The 18,939-nt window shown below is 42.3% G+C and overlaps 1 protein-coding gene across 2 annotated transcripts in view; it reads left to right on the top strand.

Moving 5' to 3' along the window:
- kcnh8 (potassium voltage-gated channel, subfamily H (eag-related), member 8) overlaps positions 1-15,485 on the top strand; it is a 299,288-nt gene extending 283,803 nt beyond the window's left edge. For both annotated transcript variants that reach the window (XM_078417912.1, XM_078417923.1), the window contains one exon: positions 13,172-15,485. In XM_078417912.1, coding sequence (XP_078274038.1) covers positions 13,172-13,879 — 708 coding nt within the window. In that variant the 3' untranslated portion in view covers positions 13,880-15,485. The remainder of the gene's footprint in view (positions 1-13,171) is intronic.
- The last annotated feature ends 3,454 nt before the right edge of the window (positions 15,486-18,939 follow it).

Raw genomic sequence — 18,939 nt, 5'->3', positions numbered from 1 at the left:
TTCTGGAGATCTCTTATTTGGTACTTGTTTTTTTGTTGTAAAAAGACAAGTACATTTTTCCTATTGAAGCTAAGCTCCTCTGCTTCCTAATCTATCCATTCCTCTCCTGTCTTCTCTGCTTAATAATATCTTTACTTAAAAAGACTCAAAGTACTGGAGAAACTCAGCGGGTCAGGCAGCATCTCTGGAGAACATAGATGGGTGATGTTTCGAATTGGGCCGTCTGAAGATGGGTCCAGACCCGAAACCTTACATATCCAAAGATGCTGCCTGATCCGTTGAGTTTAGTTTTGTTTGGTTTAGTTTAGAGATACAGCGTGGAATCAGGCCCTTCGGCCCACCGAGTCAGCATCGACCAACAATCACCCCATATACTAGTTCTTTACTAGGAACTCACTCAATCATAGGGAGAACGGCAAACTCCGTACAGACAGCCCGATCAGAATCAAACCTGAGTCTCTGGCACTGTAAAGCCGCAACTACTACTGCACCACTGTGCCGCCCCTCCAGCACTTTGTGTCTTATTTTGTAAACCAGAAGCTTGTTTCACAATATCTTTATTCAATTTCTGCCATTCCTCAGGTTGTCAGAGTTTTCCAGCATATTCCATAAATGATCTGTTTATCTGCATGGGGTGATTGTTTCATGTTCTTATGGTATTTTTATTGCCAAATTACAATAAAACGAAATGCAAGAAAGTAGAAACAACACTTTTAAACATTTTATGGGAATTGAGTGCTGCTGGCTAATGGTTAAGGCCCATACTTTGAGAAGGCTGACAGAAACCACCTTCTTTTTAAACCACTACAGTTCTTCCGGTAATGGAACTTGAATTATGCTGTTGGGATGGTCATTCCAGGATTTGGACTCAACAGCAAAGAACGAGAGGCAGAGGTGTAGATGTGATCTTTCAGGTCTCGTATTCCAATGCTCCTAGTGTCCTTGCCCTTCTTGGTGGTAGAGGTTATGGTTTTGTGAATTGCTTCCCTAATAAACCAGACAAGGTGCCAAGGAAGTAGGATGCCTTGTCCTGGAAGGTATCGTGCTTCAGGAATGTTGTTGAAGCTGCATGCATTCAATGTTCCTTCACCATCCAACGTGATTTGTGGCTGGTGGGAAGGAATATCTAGAAATGTGACACTGACCATAGGCCACCGTGCCATTAATCTGCTCTTGCGGCCATGGTGTCTCTTGGCCGGTCCAGTAATACTTCCCGTCAAAAGTGTCTCCCCCAAAACCGAGGGTGTTAATGAAGGGAAACTAATAATGGTAAGACCACCCTCAAAGCTAAATGGATAGACTCTGGCTCATGGAGATGGCCATTGCCTCGCATTTGTGTAGTTCAAATGTGATTCACATCTTAAGAGTTAATGCCAGAATGTTCTGTGCTCTGTGCTGGCATGGATTCCTTCATTTTCTGGAGTTCTGCATGGAATTAAATATTGCACAGTGGTCAGTGAACATCTCCAATTCTGACCTTTTGATCACATAGACGTTTGAGCCTTAGGAACTGCTGCAGTGATGTCCAGGAGTTGCAATGATTAACTCCAAACAATGCCAATCTGCTTCCTTTCTGCAAGGTTGGAATCCAACCACTGGAGAGTTTCCTCCTTGATGCCTATTGAGTTCAGCTTCACTAGGGCACCTTGATGCCATGTTTCTTGATGTCAAGGGCCAGATTATCTCACCTCATCTCTGGAATTTATATGTTTGAATGACATTTGGATGAAGGCTGCAGTAAGAGCTTAAACCAAGTGGACATGACAAAAACTAAACTGGACCGTTGTTGAATAGGTTATTGGCAAGTAGGTACCACTCAATAAGCTTTTTGCCACTTTTAACAATCTGTCCTCAACTAAGTGGGGAAGATCTTTATCCCTTCATAGAAGATTTGTAGTAGGAGTCAATCAATATGACAGATGATGAGTCCAGGGAAAATTTGATATAAACTAATCTTATAGAGATGTATAAGATCATGAGAGGAATAGATAGGGTAAATGCAGAGTCTTTTACCTAGAGTAGGGGAATCAAGAACCAGAGAACATAGGTTTAAGGTGAGTGAGGGAAGATTTAATAGGAACACAAGGAGCAACGTTCTTACAGAAAGGGCAGTTGACATAAGGAATGAGGTGCCAGAAGAGATTGGTGAGGCAGGTACCATCACAACATTTACAAAATATTTGGGCAGGTACATGGACGGGATAAGTTTAGAAGGATATGGCCCAAAGGCAAGCAGGTGGGATTAGTATAGATGGAGCATGTTGGTCAATGGACCTATTTGGCCAATGGGCCTGTTTCTATGTCGTATGGCTCTATGACTCTAAGGGATGCCTCCATAATCTGTCCCAACACCGGAAGTACAACTTCAGGATGCTAGTGACCTGTTGAAATATATGGTGGGTGGTAGTACAGCAAGGTGCTGCTGTGGATCATTCTATTTGTTGTCATGGGCCAGGATTGCAGTGGGAATCTTTTGTCAGCTAGATTACCAATGATTTGGGACTTGGTCTGCTGCAGGGGGAAAATACTGCTAACCTAGTTTCTAACACCTGCATGAACATCTTTTTGAGGTTAGACACCAGGTGCACATTGAAGAGGTAGTTGCCCCTACGGTTAACAAACAACCTGGTTAAAGTACCTTCAACATCTGAAGCGCAAACCTTTGGTTAAAGATCATAATTATACACTTTCTTGCTGGCAGATAAGAAAGCAGCACATTAAGCATTATGTATTTATTGGTCTGCTTAAGCCCCAAATTACCACTTAATTTCATTGAGGAGTTTCGGAAGCTTGGAATCCCATTGACATTGTGTTAAAGCCAAAACATGTGTTGCAATATCACTCTAATTGAGGAATTAACACATGGCAACTGCCAACACACCTGCCCTGCAGTGTCTGTGCCAGTGCAAGCTAACACACTCGAGTCAACTGCAAAGACTGGAGCCAGTTGCCTAAAGGCACTGTCAGTTTTTAACTTCACACCTATAATCAAACCCTTGCGCTCCCACACGTCAAAATTCAACTCAATAATGATTCTGTAATAAAACTCCAAAACATATGTTCAGTCCTTCAATTGTATCCCTGCTCCGTTTTCTGTAACTCTAACAGATGCTACTCCAGCAGTGTCCAATTAAACTCACAGGCTGCTCACTTCACAACTTTGCCTTTTCATTAGCCCCAACATGTCACACAAATTTGCTGAACAGTGTGCAAATCTACCTTAGCCGTGACTGGCGCCACTATAAATTTCACATTCAAAGTCATGGTTCTTATTGTCATCTACAATGATCACGGACAAATGTTTGTTCAAGTAGGCAGCTATACTAGAACAATGATCATTGGTACGTTTAGCAGAGACCAAAAAGTAGGTACCACAAAACAACAGATAACATTCAGAGCTCAGCCTTGCATTTAATTTAGTTACATTAAAAATACATTTGTGTAATTGTCAACAAGGGGAATAAAATTACAGAATGGAAATGATCGAGCCAGGAAACTATAAGTTTCTTCAATAAATGCTTCAATGGGAAAATGTGATTTAAAATCTCTCAGTAGATTTTATTATGAAGGTGACATTTGATAATGAAACTACCCATGGAATCAAAACTCCAATTAAGTAAAATCATGTGTGACTCTGTGGTATACAACAAACACATTTAAAAAGAAACGTGACAGTGCTAGAAATTAGCACGCAGCCCACAAATGTTCATGAGTGATTTTACATCTGTGATTAAACTGCAGTACATTTTCTTGGCCTTTTCAAACATTGAAAAGATTGTTTTCCCAGTTATATCACCACCCTTACTTTAAGTGGCAAACATTAAAAGCAGTGATTTTTCTTTGCAAATGAACACGCTGGTATTGTGTACCAGCATCTTTAAACTGTTGAAAACGACAAGAGTACAGCAGCCAATACTGTTGTCTGCGTTTTTAACAACAACAAAAACATTGACGAGAAGAATCTATGGCATTAGGGAAATGAATGGCTCAAAGGGCCGAATGGCCTACTCCTGCACCTATTGTCTATTGTCTATTAAATGAATGGCTGGTCAATGTGTATAACTGGCAGGTCGTACAATGTTTCCCCTCTAGGCAACTGCCCAAGTTAAATATTCTGTCCCCAGAAGAGAAATCGTAAGGAGGTTAGAAGGATTAACAAAAGTATACAATATAACTCTTGGAGTCAGTATGAAGAATAATAAAATAGGGCGGCACGGTGGCGCAGCGGTAGAGTTGCTGCTTTACAGCGAATGCAGCGCCGGAGACTCAGGTTCGATCCTGACTACGGGTGCTGTACTGTAAGGAGTTTGTACGTTCTCCCCGTGACCTGCGTGGGTTTTCTCCGAGATCTTCGGTTTCCTCCCACACTCCAAAGATGTACAGGTATGTAGGTTAATTGACTGGGTAAATGTAAAAATTGTCCCTAGTGTGTGTAGGATAGTGTTAATGTGCGGGGATCGCTGGGCAGCGCGGACTTGGTGGGCCGAAAAGGCCTGTTTCCGCGCTGTATCTGAAATATGAAATATGAAATAAATATGAAAAGGCACTTTTATAACCGTAAGGAGACAGGTAAGATAGTGGCATTTAAAACGATTTCAAATAGGCAATGGGTTTGTTTTAATTTGTCGTTTCATGATTTAATGTGTTATTAAGGTCATACTTAATATACCAGCCATGACTGCCATAAAGATGAGGAGGTGGTTGTGAGGTGCATCCAAATGCTCGGTTCAACTTGACCGAGTTCTGCCCCTGGACTCTGTGCTGAGTCCAATAGAGTAGCAGGAGATCGGATTCACCAGCACCTGACCTCCAGCTCGTTCCTGAAGTTCATGTTCATAAGACATAGGAGCAGAAGTGGGGCATTCAGCCCATCAAGCCAGCTCTCTCATTCAATCATGGTTGATCTATCTATCCCTCTCATCCCATTCACCTGCTTTCTCCCAGTAACGTTTGACACACTTACTAATCAAGAATCTATCAATCTTTGCTTTAAAAATGGCCTCCACAGCCATTTGAGGCAATGAATTCCAATGATTCATCACCCTCTTGCCAAAGAAATTCCTCCTTATCTCCTTTCTGAAGCTACGTCCTTTTATTCTGAGACTGTGCCCTCTGGTCCTGTCCCTTTACCACCACCCTCGACTCCATCCAAGGACCCAAATAGTCTTTCCAGGTGAGGCAGAGGTTCACCTGCACCTCCTTCAACCTCATCTATTGTATCCGCTGTTCCAGATGTCAACTTCTCTACATCGGTGAGACCAAGCGCAGGTTCGGCGATCGTTTCGCTCAACACCTCCGCTCAGTTCGTCTTAACCAACATGATTTCCCGGTGGCTCAGCACTTCAACTCCCCCTCCCATTCCCAATCTGACCTTTCTGTCCTGGGCCTCCTCCATTGTCAGAGTGAGGCTCAGTGCAAATTGGAGGAACAGCACCTCATATTTCGCTTGGGAAGTTTACACCCCAGTAGTATGAACATTGACTTCTCTAACTTCAGATAGTCCCTGATTTCCCATTCTATCCTGTCCCCCTTCCCAGTTATCCCACTAGTCTTCCTGTCTCTGACTACATCCTATCTTTGTCCAGCCCCCTCCCCTGACATCAGTCTGAAGAAGGGTCTCGAACTGACACATCACCCATTCTTTCTCTCCAGAGATGCTGCCTGACCCGCTGAGTTACTCCAGCTTTTAGTGTCTACCCTCTGGTCCTAGACTCTCCCACTAGTGGAAACATCCTCTACACATCCATTCTATCTAGGTCTTTCATTATACGGTAAGTTTCAATGAGTTCCCCACTCGTTCTTCTAAACCAGTCCAGAGCCACCAAATGCTCATCATACGTTTACCCAATCATCCCCGAGATTATTCTCACCAACGTCCTCTGGACCCTTCCAATGCCAGCACATCCCTCCTCAGGTATAGGGCCCAAAACTGTTCACAATACTCCAAATGAAGTTTGACCAGTGCACTATGAAGCCTCAGCAATACATCCCAGTCTTTATATTCTAGTCCTCTCGAAATGAATGCTAACATTGGATTTGTCTTCCTTACTACTGATACAATGCACAAATTAACCTTTTGAGAATCTTGCACCAGCATTTCCAAGTCCCTTTGCACTACAGATTTATAAATCCTACCCCATTTAGAAAATAATCTATATCTTTATTCCTCCCACCAAAGTGCATGACCCCAAATTTTGCTATGTTGTATTCCACCTGCCACTTCTTTGTCCACTCACCCAACCTGCCTAAGTCCTTCTTCAGACTCCTTGTTTCCTCTACACTACTTGGTCTCCCACCTATCTTTGTAACATCCATAAACTTGGTACAAAGCCATCAATTCCATCATCCAAATCATTAATATATAACATGAAAAGTAGCTGACCCAACATCGACCCCTGCAGAACATCACTAGTCACCGGCAGCCAACTAAAAAACGCTCCTTTCATTCCCACTCTTCTGCCAGTCAGCCAATCTTCTATCCATGCTATTATCTTCTCTCTAATACCATGGGCTCCCATCTTGTTTAGCAGCCTCGCATGTGGCATCTTATCGAATGTTTTCCGAAAATCCAAGTAAACAACATCCACCAACTCTACTTTGTCTATCCTGCTAGTTATCTCTTCAAAAAACGACAACAGGTTCCGTCAGGCAAGATCTCCCCTTCACAAATCCAAGCTGATTTCAGCCTATTTTCTGCTTTCATCTGCTTCTGTACTCGGAAATCTCATCCTTAATAATGGACTCTAAAATCTTATCAACCACTGATGTCAGTCTAACCGGACCATAGTTATGCCCTTTTCCTCACTTCCTTCTTGAACAGTGGAGTAATATTTGCAATTTTCCAGTCCTCTGGAGCCATTCCTGATTCTATTGGTTGTTGAAAGATCACCTCTAATGCCGCCATCACTAAAGCTACCTTTTGGAGAATCTCGGGGTGTAATCCATCTGGTCCAGGTGTCTTACCCACCTTCAGACCTGACTCTCTTGAATTTCTGGCATGTTGCTGATGTCTTCAACTGTGGAGACGGATGCAAAAAACGTATTAAATTCCTCTGCCATTTCTCATTCCCCATTGTCACTTCTCCAGCGTAATTTTCCAGCAGTCCAATGTCCACTCTTGCTTACTCTTTTGGTATCCTCTTTTTTATTATTGGCTAGCTTACTTTCATATTTCTCCCCTTATTATCTCCCCTCTCCCCTTATCCAATTTTGTAGTTGCCTTCTGTTGGTTTTTAAAAGCTTCCAAATCCTCTAGCTTCCTACTAACCTTGTAATATCATATGCCTTCTCCTTTACTTTTGTGCTTTCTTTGACTTCCTGGACTTCCTTTGTCAGCCACGGTCACCTCATTCTTCACTTAGAATCTTTCTTCCTCTTTGGGATTATTCCAAGATACTCTTGCCATTGCTGCTCCAACGTCATTCCTGGTATGGTCCCTTCCCAATCAACTTTAGCCAGCTCCTCCTTCATGCCGCTATAGTTACCTCTACTCAACAGTAATACCGACACATCTGATTTCCTCTTCTCCCTAATGCTGAAGTCAGCATCACAATGCCCAATTATGGTAGTCAGAAGCATTGTGACCCAGACAGTGCAATTCCCTCTTATTGTATTTGCTTTTATGGTAAGTTATGAAAGATCTGAGCTCTTGTGTTTTGGAACAAGTTGGTTAATTAAGGGATAAAATGTAAAAATACAAATATTAAGTTTAGTTTATTATTTGGTTTATTTCAGTATATTATAATGACGTGTACCGAGGTACAGTGAATAGCTTTTTGTTGCGTGCTATCTGGTCAAAGAAAATACTTTACATAATTGCAATCAAGCCGTCCACAGTTTACAGATAAAGGATACAATATTTAGTGCAAGATAAAGTCCAATTAAAGATAGTTCAAAGGTCTGCAATGAGGTAGATGGGAGATCAGGGCAGTACTCAAGCAGGTGAGAAGACAGATCAGTTGCCTGACACAGCTGGGGAAAAAACTGTCCCTGAATTTGAGGTATGCATTTTCAAACCTCTGTACCTCTTGCCTGAAGGGTTAGGGGAGAAGAGTGAGTGAGACTGGTCCTTGATTATGCTAGTGACCATGTCGAAGCAGCATGAAGTGTAGATGGAGTCAATGGAAGGGAGCTTGGTTTGCGTGATGGTCTGGGCTACATCCATAAATCTCTGCAATATCTTACGCTTATGGAGCTGTTCCCAAATGGGGATTGATTGTGGATGATCAGCCATGATCACAGTGAATGGCGGTGCTGGCTCGAAGGGCCAAATGGCATACTCCTGCACCTATTGTCTATTGTCTATTGTCTATAGACCACGCTGTGATGCATTCTGATAAAATGTTTTCTTATGTTATTTCATTTTTCATTGCAAGAACCAGTTGAGTACTCGGTTCAGTTCGTTCCGTTCAGTTTCAGTTCAGTTTAGCTTATTGCCACGTGTACCGAGGTACAGTGAAAAGCTTTTGTTGCATGCTATCCAGTCAGCAGAAAGACAATACAAGATTACAATCGAGCCATTTACAGTGTATGGAACACTTTTACAGTGTTCCATTTTCATTTACAGTGTAAGGGAATTTACATTTACATTTACAGTGTAAGGGAATAACCTTACATGATAAGGGAATAACCCATTTTGTTTACATAAATATTTCAAATTGTTTGAAGTACACAAGGTATCACAGTGCTCGTACAGGAACTTATCAGCTTTAAGCTCCACTAACCCAGTCCACCATGGTTAAGCTGGGACACTGAATGAATATGAGCTTTAATTATATTATAAATTTTCTACATTCTGCTTGATTTAAATTCAGAGAATGGAGACACAGATTAAATACATGGTTATGCAATATGCATTTTCCATGATACTCCTGGGATTACGTTCCCACAAGATGCACTAATATAGGTAAGGCCAGGACGATTAGGGAAATTAATGCAAACGTAAAGGGGTGATGAGAGGATGAGGAAATCAACACTGTTGAATATCTGAGTACTCTCAAGCCTTTGCATTAATGGATGCAAACCAGGAACAGCTCGGTTAGAGAGCCTTTCATCTCACATGCCTTATAGTCACTGGGATGACACATTTTAGAAACTTCAGAGAAGATAACAGAGTAGATAGCATAAAAGCTGACTATTTAGTATACAGACCGATGCATGTGGCAGGAACCACAGTTTCTTGCAAATAGGAATCATCTGTAACATCCACTTGATTTTACAATGTTGGCATCAGGTACCAGACATACAGTTTATTGCCCATTAACTTTGAGGTATTGCCGTAGCTTTTACATGTTCAGCGCTGAATGGGGTTTGGAATATATTTTTCCTTTAAAACATGGATCACTAAAGCCTGTTACTTTACTTTCTTCAATGAATTGCTGCTTTTGTATATCTTTCTTCCCTCCCTCAACCAACATTTAAAAAACATTTGGGCAGGTACGTGGATACGATAGGTTTAGAGGTGTATGGCCCAAATGCGTGCAGGTTGGACTAATGTAGATGGGGTATGTTGGTCGGCATGGACATGTTGGCAGCAAGTGCCTCTTCCCACAATGTATGACTCTTAAGTCATACAGTGGTCTCGACCCGAAATGTCACCCATTCCTTCTCTCCAGAGATGCTGCCTGTGCCGCTGAGTTACTCCAGCATTTTGTGTCTATCTTTGGTTTAAACCAACATCTGCAGTTCCTTCCTACACATATATTATATACTTGTTCCAGCTCACTTGCAAACCATCCTGTGCAAACTGCGCTAACTAATTACAGGCAGTGCCCAAGACATGGTTTTGATTTTGTTGTGTGATGAAGTGAGGGTACATCTTTATGGATCATCATTTATTGCCAGTGTAGGTGCACAGACTAAATCCAATATGCTTGTGGTGCAAATTGAGATAATTCAGGGCAGTAAACAAGCAGCAAATGGGGGCAGGGAGGATACATTTATCAGGGCAGGTGAGTGGATGAGCAGAAAAAAATAACTGTAGTGGTGTTATTGTCGGAGAAGCTTATTAAAAGGCAGAAGAAAAAGATAGTTAGTGCAGTGCCAAGGACAGGTGCTGGGTGAAATACGCAAAAAAAGGAAAGAAGTCTTGTTAGCAATCACTAGGAAGATATTTTGTTTTTTCTTGCACTCGAGATGGATAGGCAGGACAATTCCTTTGCAATCAACTTTCCCAGTCTTCTCAACTGCTCAATAATTGGACCAGGCACCTGTCACCCATCTAAGGGAAAGGGGAGTTTATTACCAGTCCTCACTTGCTCCATGACAATCGCTGCCACAGCTTCTGAACACACAGAATGGTTTGGTTTGTGCCTTGGTGTGATGTTGTCCATCGGCAGCAATAAAAATACCCCCCCCCCCCCCCCCCCTCCCACCATGCACACAAAGAGACCAGGCTGGCTTCTGCAAATAGCTGGCCCTGCAAAGCTTGTGCCTCACATATCATAGCTTCAACAAGTTGCTGTTGTTCTGCCACTACTATACAGATTTATAATGATTAATTATACATGTAAGCCATAAATGCCCAGTAATGGGGTGGAGTATCAGGTCAAACTGAGCACAGTGTTCACTGGTTTCAATGGGAGTGGGATGGCAGCTTTGAGGGAAGGTGAGGTTCTGCCTCCAGCTTTAGCATTCAATGGGTCGGGCATTGTACTAAATCAACAGAGTCCTGGCAACTGTTTGTACCTGGCATCCAACACTGGGAGGTAGGAAGCCACCAAGGTTGGCCTTCTGTATCTGGCTGAGGTCAACACGTGTGTGAGGGGACCATGGATGGCAATCCAGGCCCAGCATCATCTCACCCATTAAAATCCCAGTCATCAGGGTGATTGGAACAGAGAACAGGACAGCACAGGAACAAGCCTTTCAGCCCATGTTGCCTCTGCCATTTATGATACCAAGATCAAATAATCTCATCTGCCTGCACTTAAAGGAGGGCTCACCTCTTGTGTTTAAAGAAGGGCCAATCACAACTGAAAAGGTGATGTTAATTTATTTTAAAAAAGCAGAAATAAACAATCATAGAACATCGAATAGCTCAGAAACAGGCCCTTCGGCCCAAAATATCCTTGCCGAACATGATGCTAAATTAAACTAATCTCCGAATCGTGCCTCTCTCTGCACAAACAAATCCAACCCAGCATATAGGTTTATAAATGCCACTTGATTTTATGATTTCTGTGGATATAAATCCATTCATTTTCTTATCTACATCATGTCATTCGATTGATTAGTTAAACTGTCATTGTCATTCATCACATAAATCTGCTGATCTGGTGTGGCATTGCTTGCAGAAAGGGAATGGTGAATTATATCTTAAAATATCATTTGTGCTTTTTCTGACAGTTGTCGGTGCACAAAATGTGCACACTCCTGACTTCTGATTTATATGTCATGGAAACCACAGACCGCAGCACCTAGATACATTAGATATATGAAGGGGGCTCCTTTCCCAAAATGACACCTGTCCATTCCCTACCCAGATGCTGTGTGACATGCTGCTCCTCGAACACCTTGATACAATTGTTTGAGTGTGCGTTCCTGTGTTGGAAAGATCAACACAGTTGAGTGTGCGTTCCTGTGTTGTTTTAGAACGGAGATGAGGAAAAACTCTTTTTAGAACGGAGATGAGGAAAAACCTTTTCAGTCAGAGAGTTGTAAATCTGTGGAATTCACTGCCTCAGAAGGCAGTGGAGGCCAAGTCTCTGAATGCATTCAAGAGAGAACTAGATAGAGCTCTTAAGGATAGCGGAGTCAGGGGGTATGGGGAGAAGGCAGGAACGGGGTACAGATTGAGAATGATCAGCCATGATCACATTGAATGGTGGTGCTGGCTCGAAGGGCCGAATGGCCTCCTCCTGCACCTATTGTCTATTGTCTATTATCAACAAATAAATATGAATGTGGGGAGTCAGGGCTAACTAAAACAATGTTCCAATGGTGTCCTTCAAGTTGACTTGCTGCAGGTGAAAATGAAGGTTGAGCGACTTCTGCTCCGATGTCTGTTGTAGAGGCGTTAATGACGGCCACATTAGGACGGCACAGTGGCACAGTGGTAGAGTTGCTGCCTTACAGCCTGTTTCCACGCTGTATCTTTAAACTAAACTAAATTGCATGATTGAAGTGCCCCATCCAATTTTAAGAAGAAATGGATGTGAATAATTCAAAACATGCACAATATGGTATTTATGTATGACTGACACATAGAAACAGGTATCATTGCATGCATTTCTAAGCAGGTATCGGTTAATGCAAAGACCAGCACAACTAAATGGAGATCAGTAATGGGAATAGGTCAAGGGTGTACAAGACAGGTCTTACAGACAAGATGAGCTCACTTAGGTCTTGATGGGAGCGAGCAGAGAAACTAAAGGAATAATTTAATCTGGAGACTAGCTCTTTCGTAGAGAGAAACTTACAGTTTTGCTTAGGGAGCTATAGGATTTCCTTGACTGGTGAACAGACAATAAGATGTAGTGTGTTCGAGGTCACAAGTATAATTAAGGTAACTAGAGAGAGAATAGGTCCCCTCAGAATAGGTCCCCTTCAGCTATTCAACTATGTTCTGACCCAGACTTGCTACTACAGTCAAGGGTCAAGGGTGTTTAATTGTCATATGTATCGATAAGGGAACAAGAAAATCCTTACTTGCAGCAGCGCAATGGGCCTGTAAACACAATACTCATAGATAACATATCATAATCAAGAAAAAAAGTGTCACCTCAGCATTTGCTTCCGCTGCCGTCTTGCCGCACAGGGCTTCCAGTCTGAAGAAGGGTCCTGACCTGAAATGCCGCCTGTCCATTCCCTCCACAGATGCTGCCTGACCCACTGAGTTACTCCAGCACTTTGTATCTTATTTAACAAAAATATTTTTTTCATCCAAAGGTAGTACAGATTTCACCTGGCACTGCAGAGAGATAGGTTGCAGACAAGTAAAATCTGCAACATTCTCAATGTGCACGTCTAATTAGCCCCAAGGGTGTTTATTTCCTCAGCAGATTACAGAAACCTTGGTCAAGTTTGTCAAGAAGAGCAGAGACTGGGAACTGAAGTTGCAGATGCATGCACTAACATGAAAAATCAGTAAATAATTTATCGTTTTTTTCCAATTTGATTGACATTCTGTGGGTTGATTTAGTGACGTGGTGTTTCACTTACTTTTTAACAGATGAGTAACCTGACTCAAGAAGTGTCCCAATTAGGCAAGGGCCTACACAATGTCATGCATCTTTTGGAAGGCCTCGTGGCAGCACAAAACAACACACCTTTCTGGCCTGCTCATGGAGCTCAGTTGGCTTCTACAATCGATAACTTGAAAATAAGACAGGATTGGATGTCGCATCAGCCTTGTGTCCATATGCAGAGAGGGACAGCACCCTGCACCATGGCCAACCCATCACAGAGCATGACCACATCAGCCAGGTGGTCTTTGGATCCAGGTAACCAGTGTTGCAATATTCAAGGACGAGGAATGCCTTTGCACAGAACAATGGAAGATGGCCATCACCGCATCTTGTCTACATCAGCCCATTCTCACCAGTGCAACTCTCCCCAGGGCGATTACCTGCCAGCAGTAAGATGTGTATCTCCGTTTTCTGACGCCACGCTAACTCCTCTTCAGTCCATTTCAGTAACCCTATCGTCTTCGGCGAGTTCATCTCCAGATAGATCAAACCCAGTGGTGTTTCCCAGTCTGTCCCAAGAAAGCAGTATCTCCAATCTGGGCCCGGTCAGTTCATCAGACCTTGGGAACTCACCAGAATCCTGGGAACTCGAGGGGACGATAGGTATCTCGTTATCTAATATATCAACTTCACAGGCAGAAATTGTAACAGGTAGGCACACATTCACAGGTGACACTGCCATTGACGTGTAAAGAAAACTTTGCCTTGATGAGCAGGTACTGAAGAACATGGCCTATAATTGCCTCCTATAATTATAGTACTGTTGCGTCAGTGCTTTCTCCTTCTGCATTCCACTGATGTCGCAGAGGTAAAAGTCGCACAATATAACTTCAAGGCAATGCTAGAAATGGGACTTTATGTGAAATAAACTGATAAATATATAACAGATCAATCTTCACTGGAGAAACAGCGAGCGAACAGTTTTCAGGAGCATGCTTATGAATCTCTGACTTTCCGAGCCCAAACCTCATTTGCGTGCCTGCCCCTCGGCTGATCCGAGACCCTCGCTGCCAAAGGACAGCTGGAAATCAAGGGCACAAATGGCTTTTTGTGGCAGAGGTAATCCTTTCACAAAGCGAAGGGTTTTGTTTAAATTCTCTACTGAAATATCCCAGATGGATATGATTTGGATGGTTTACTCTGGGAGGTCAGCTATCCTGCTGGTTCATTTCTCTGTGCTGCCACGGCACAGGGACAATTATCACTGCATGCTGTCTCCGAGACAATCAGTCAACTGCAGCTGGTGGCAGAAGGTTAGCTGCCGCACATTTTATCATGTAAATCAATTTGTTCAATTATTTATCAAAAAAAAAAACTATTTTTATACATTTGGTATGGAAACTGTATTTATGTCAGATGTTTATAATGGCAAACTTTTGTGGCAAAGCTTGCGGAATGCAAAGCATTACAGAAATCCTATTTATGATGTTAGCTCAAAAATAATTGGGTAAAAAAGATTATCTAAGGCACTGTAGTTAAAACAATAAATAAGATTAGATTATTTAGAATGGACTGCATGCTATCAAATATGAATGTATCTGCGGTGATCAATTATAATAACTAAAACTAATTGAGAATGATACTTATTAATTATTTATATTTCAATAAATCATTGTAGGGAATGTCAGAAACAAACCATGTAATCCCAGAGATAGGTGCAATAATATAGAAAAGCTCTCCAACTTTAAAGTTATTTCATGTTCTTTTGGATTCTTACAATTTAATAAAAATAACTTGATAACTTCTTATGAGGTCTCGCACAAATGGTTTGTACTTTTGGATAGTGTGCCAATAGAAGATATTTCTAAATTAATAATTAACACAGCCCCAGTTGCTTTTTCAGAAGCCTGCCAGAGTCCCATTCAGCAGAGGAGATTCATATGGGAGTAGTTGCCTCGAATTGCATTCACTGTCTCTTTCATCCAAGGTTAAGCAAGTCGCCACTTTCAACCAGGTTGATAGGCTTCTTTGTAGCAGTGAGCTCCTGACTGGGAAAAGTGCCAAGCTGACAATTTGGGGACCACAATTGTTAGACAGCTAAAATACTACCCAATAAAGTCGATCATTCCTGCAAAAGCACAGTCAGGTACAGGGCATGCACTGCAAGCATTTGGGAAGGAATTATGTGAAATTGTTGCTGGAAAATCATTATTATATTCAGACAGCTTGTCAATATTACCTGTGTTACTTACTACCTGCACAACCGTTTGATGAAGAGAGCTTTCTGATCTCACTAGAGTTGACACTGTATACTGTATACTTTAGTTATTGTGTACCTTAATGAATCTCTTTTCATATCTGCAATAAACATATCCACATTAGCCATACTACCCTTCCACTATTTTCTAATTCTTACCTCCTTTGGACTGAAAAATCGTGGATCAGAATATTTTCTCAATCAAGGAGCCGAAGACATTTAAGAAACCAGCTACTGAAAGCACAAACAACCTGACAGGGGCAAAAACAATTTTAAAAACCAATGTAAGGTCAGCTTTTATCTCAGTAAGTCTGAAGTGCACTTGGATAGGTACATGGATATGAAAGGTTTGGAGGGATGTGGGCCAAACACAGGCATCACAGTTTAGATGAGCATTTTGGGCAAATGCATGTTGGGTCCAAGGGCCTGTTTCGGTGCTGTCATCATCAGTGGTCACTCAAAATGGAGTATGATTCTCACTCAGGTGAGTCATTTCTGTGAGGGAGCCTCCCCCTTTCATTGACCCATCATGTATGACCCTCACAGGAGCAGAGTTTTAGGTTTAGGTGTCTTATTGTCATGTGTCATGAGGTGCAGCAAAAAGTTTTGTTTTACATGCTGTCCAAACAGATTAGATATACTATACATAAATCAAGTCAAACTCAAGTACAATATATAGAGCAAAGAGGAAGGTAGAGAGAGCAGAATATAGTTCTCAGCATTGCAGCAATGGGATGGAGGTGAATTGGACAGTACTCTAGCTTATGGAAGGACCATTCAGAAGCCTGATAACAGCTGCTGTTCCTGAGTCTGGTGATGTGTGCTTTCAAGCTTCTATACTTTCTGTCAAGCAGGAACGGGGAAAAGAAGGAATAACGGGGATGGTAGAATCTTAAGCACGCAAAAGCTTCTGCTCCACAACAAAGGTGGCAACCCTTGGAGAAGAGCTGTATGATTCTACGACCATGTTGTATCACCCCATGTCTCTACAAAGGGATAAATGTTTTGAAACCATTATATAAAGCTCGAGTTAGGCACCATTTATTCAGCTTTAGCTATTGCATCTCAATTGGCATTGGAGGTGGTGTGGTACAGGGTCACCAGAAGGATACCAGGACAAAAAGGGTTTAATTGTGTGGACACATTACATAAACAAGGCTTGACATTACCTGGAAGATTGAGGTGGGATTAATGGAGTGAATTATAATGTTTGAAGGAGTTGATGCCATCGCTGGAAGGAAATTAATTCCGTTGGTATAAGATACAGAAATGTGGGTCACTTGAAGGCAGAAACGGGTGAAATTATTATGGGTAACAAGGAAATGGCAGAAGAGTTGAACAGGTACTTCAGATCTGTCTTCACTAAGGAAGACACAAACAATCTCCCAGATGTACTAGAGGACAGAGGATCTAGGGAGACAGAGGAACTGAAAGAAATTTGCATTAAGCGAGGAATAGTATTGGGTAGACTGATGGGACTGAAGGCTGATAAATCCCCAGGGCCTGATGATCTGCATCCAAGGGTACTCAAGGAGGTGGCTCTAGAAATTGTGGACGCATTGGTGATCATTTTCCAATGTTCTATAGATTCAGGATCAGTTCATGTGGATTGGAGGGTAGCTAATGTTATCCCACTTTTCAAGAAAGGAGCGAGAGAGAAAACGGGGAATTATCGACCAGTTAGCCTGACATCAGTGGTGGGGAAGATGCTGGAGTCAATTATTAAAGAGATAATAACGGCACATTTGGATGACAATAAAATGAATGGTCCAAGTCAGCATGGATTTATGAAGGGGAAATCCTGCTTGACTAAACTTCTGGAATTTTTTGAGGATATGATATGTAAAATGGATGAAGGAGAGCCAGTGGATGTAGTGTATCTAGACTTTTAGAAAGCCTTTGATAAGGTCCCATACAGGAGATTGGTGAGCAAAATTAGAGCACATGGTATTGGGGGGAGGGTATTAACATGGATAGAGAATTGGTTGGCAGACAGGAAGCCAAGAGTAGGAATAAACAGGTCCTTTTAGAATGGCAGACAGTGGCAAGTGGAGTGCCGCGAGGCTCGGTGCTGGGGCCACAACTATTTACAATATATATTAATGATTTGGATGATGGAATTAGAAGTAACACTAGCAAGTTTGCAAGTTTGACACAAGGCTGGGTGGCAGTGTGAATTGTGTAAAGAATGTTCGGAGGTTGCAGGGTGACTTGGACAGGTTGAGTGAGTGAGCAGATGCATGGCAGATGCAGTATAATATAGATAAATGTGAGGTTATCCAGTTTGGCGGCAAAAACAAGGAGGCAGATTATTATCTCAATGGTGTCAGATTAAGTAAAGGGGGAATACAACGAGACCTGGGTGTCCTTGTACACGAGTCACTGAAAGTAAGCGTGCAGGTATAGCAGGGAGTGAAGAAAGCTAATGGCATGTTGGTCTTCATAATGAGAGGATTTGAGTATAGGAGTAAAGAGATCCTTCTGCAGTTGTATAGGGCCCTGGTGAGACCACATCTGAAGTATTGTGTACAGTTTTAGTCTCCTCCTTTGAGGAAGGACGTCCTTGCTATTGAGGCAGTGCAGCGTAGGTTCACAAGGTTAATCCCCGGGCGGTGGGACGAGGAAAGATTGGAAAGACTAGGCTTGTATTCACTGAAGTTTAGAAGGATGAGAGGGGATCTTATAGAGACGTGTAAAATTATAAAAGGACTGGACAAGCTAGATGCAGGAAAAATGTTCCCAATGTTGGGGGAGTCCCGAACCAGGGGCCACAGTCTAAGAATAAAGGGGAGGCCATTTAAACCTGTGGTGAGAAGAAACTTTTTCACCCAGAGAGTTGTGAATTTGTGGAATTCTCTGCCACAGAGGGCAGTGGAGGCCAATTCATTGGATGAATTTAAAAGAGAGTTAGATGGAGCTCTAGGGGCTAGTGGAATCAAGGGATATCGGGAGAAGGCAGGCACGGGTTACTGATTGTGGAGGATCAGCCATGATCACAATGAATGGCGGTGCTGGCTCGAAGGGCCAAATGGCCTCCTCCTGCACCTATTTTCTATGTTTCTATGTTTCTATGAAAGGTACATAGGCAGTGATGCCGACGAAAACATCTTCAATTGAGGGGAAATAGAAATCTGGAATCCTCCCCCCAAAACAGTGTCAATGGGTCAATTAAAATGTCAAGAGTGAGAATGATAGAATTATTGAGGGATTTGAAGTAAGGTGGTTTAAATGGAGATCAGGCATGAGTGAACTAATTGAATGTTAGAATATCTCGTGGGTCTGACTTGCCTCCTGCTGTTCTTACGTTCCTGAACTCACTCACCTCCAATCATTGCACCACACTTCACTTCCTCCCTAACCTCTCACAATGTCCAAGGATACATTTGATCAGGCTCCAGGGATATTACTACCTTAATGTGTTTTAAGACATCCTACACCTTCTCTTATAGACAATAGACAATAGGTGCAGGAGGAGGCCATTCGGCCCTTTGAGCCAGCACCGCCATTCAATGTGATCATGGCTGATCATTCATAATCAGTACCCCATTCCTGCCT

The sequence above is a fragment of the Rhinoraja longicauda genome, chromosome 2 (assembly GCF_053455715.1).
Source record: "Rhinoraja longicauda isolate Sanriku21f chromosome 2, sRhiLon1.1, whole genome shotgun sequence".
NCBI lineage: Eukaryota > Metazoa > Chordata > Chondrichthyes > Rajiformes > Arhynchobatidae > Rhinoraja > Rhinoraja longicauda.
This window is presented reverse-complemented; position numbering and strand designations above follow the sequence as displayed.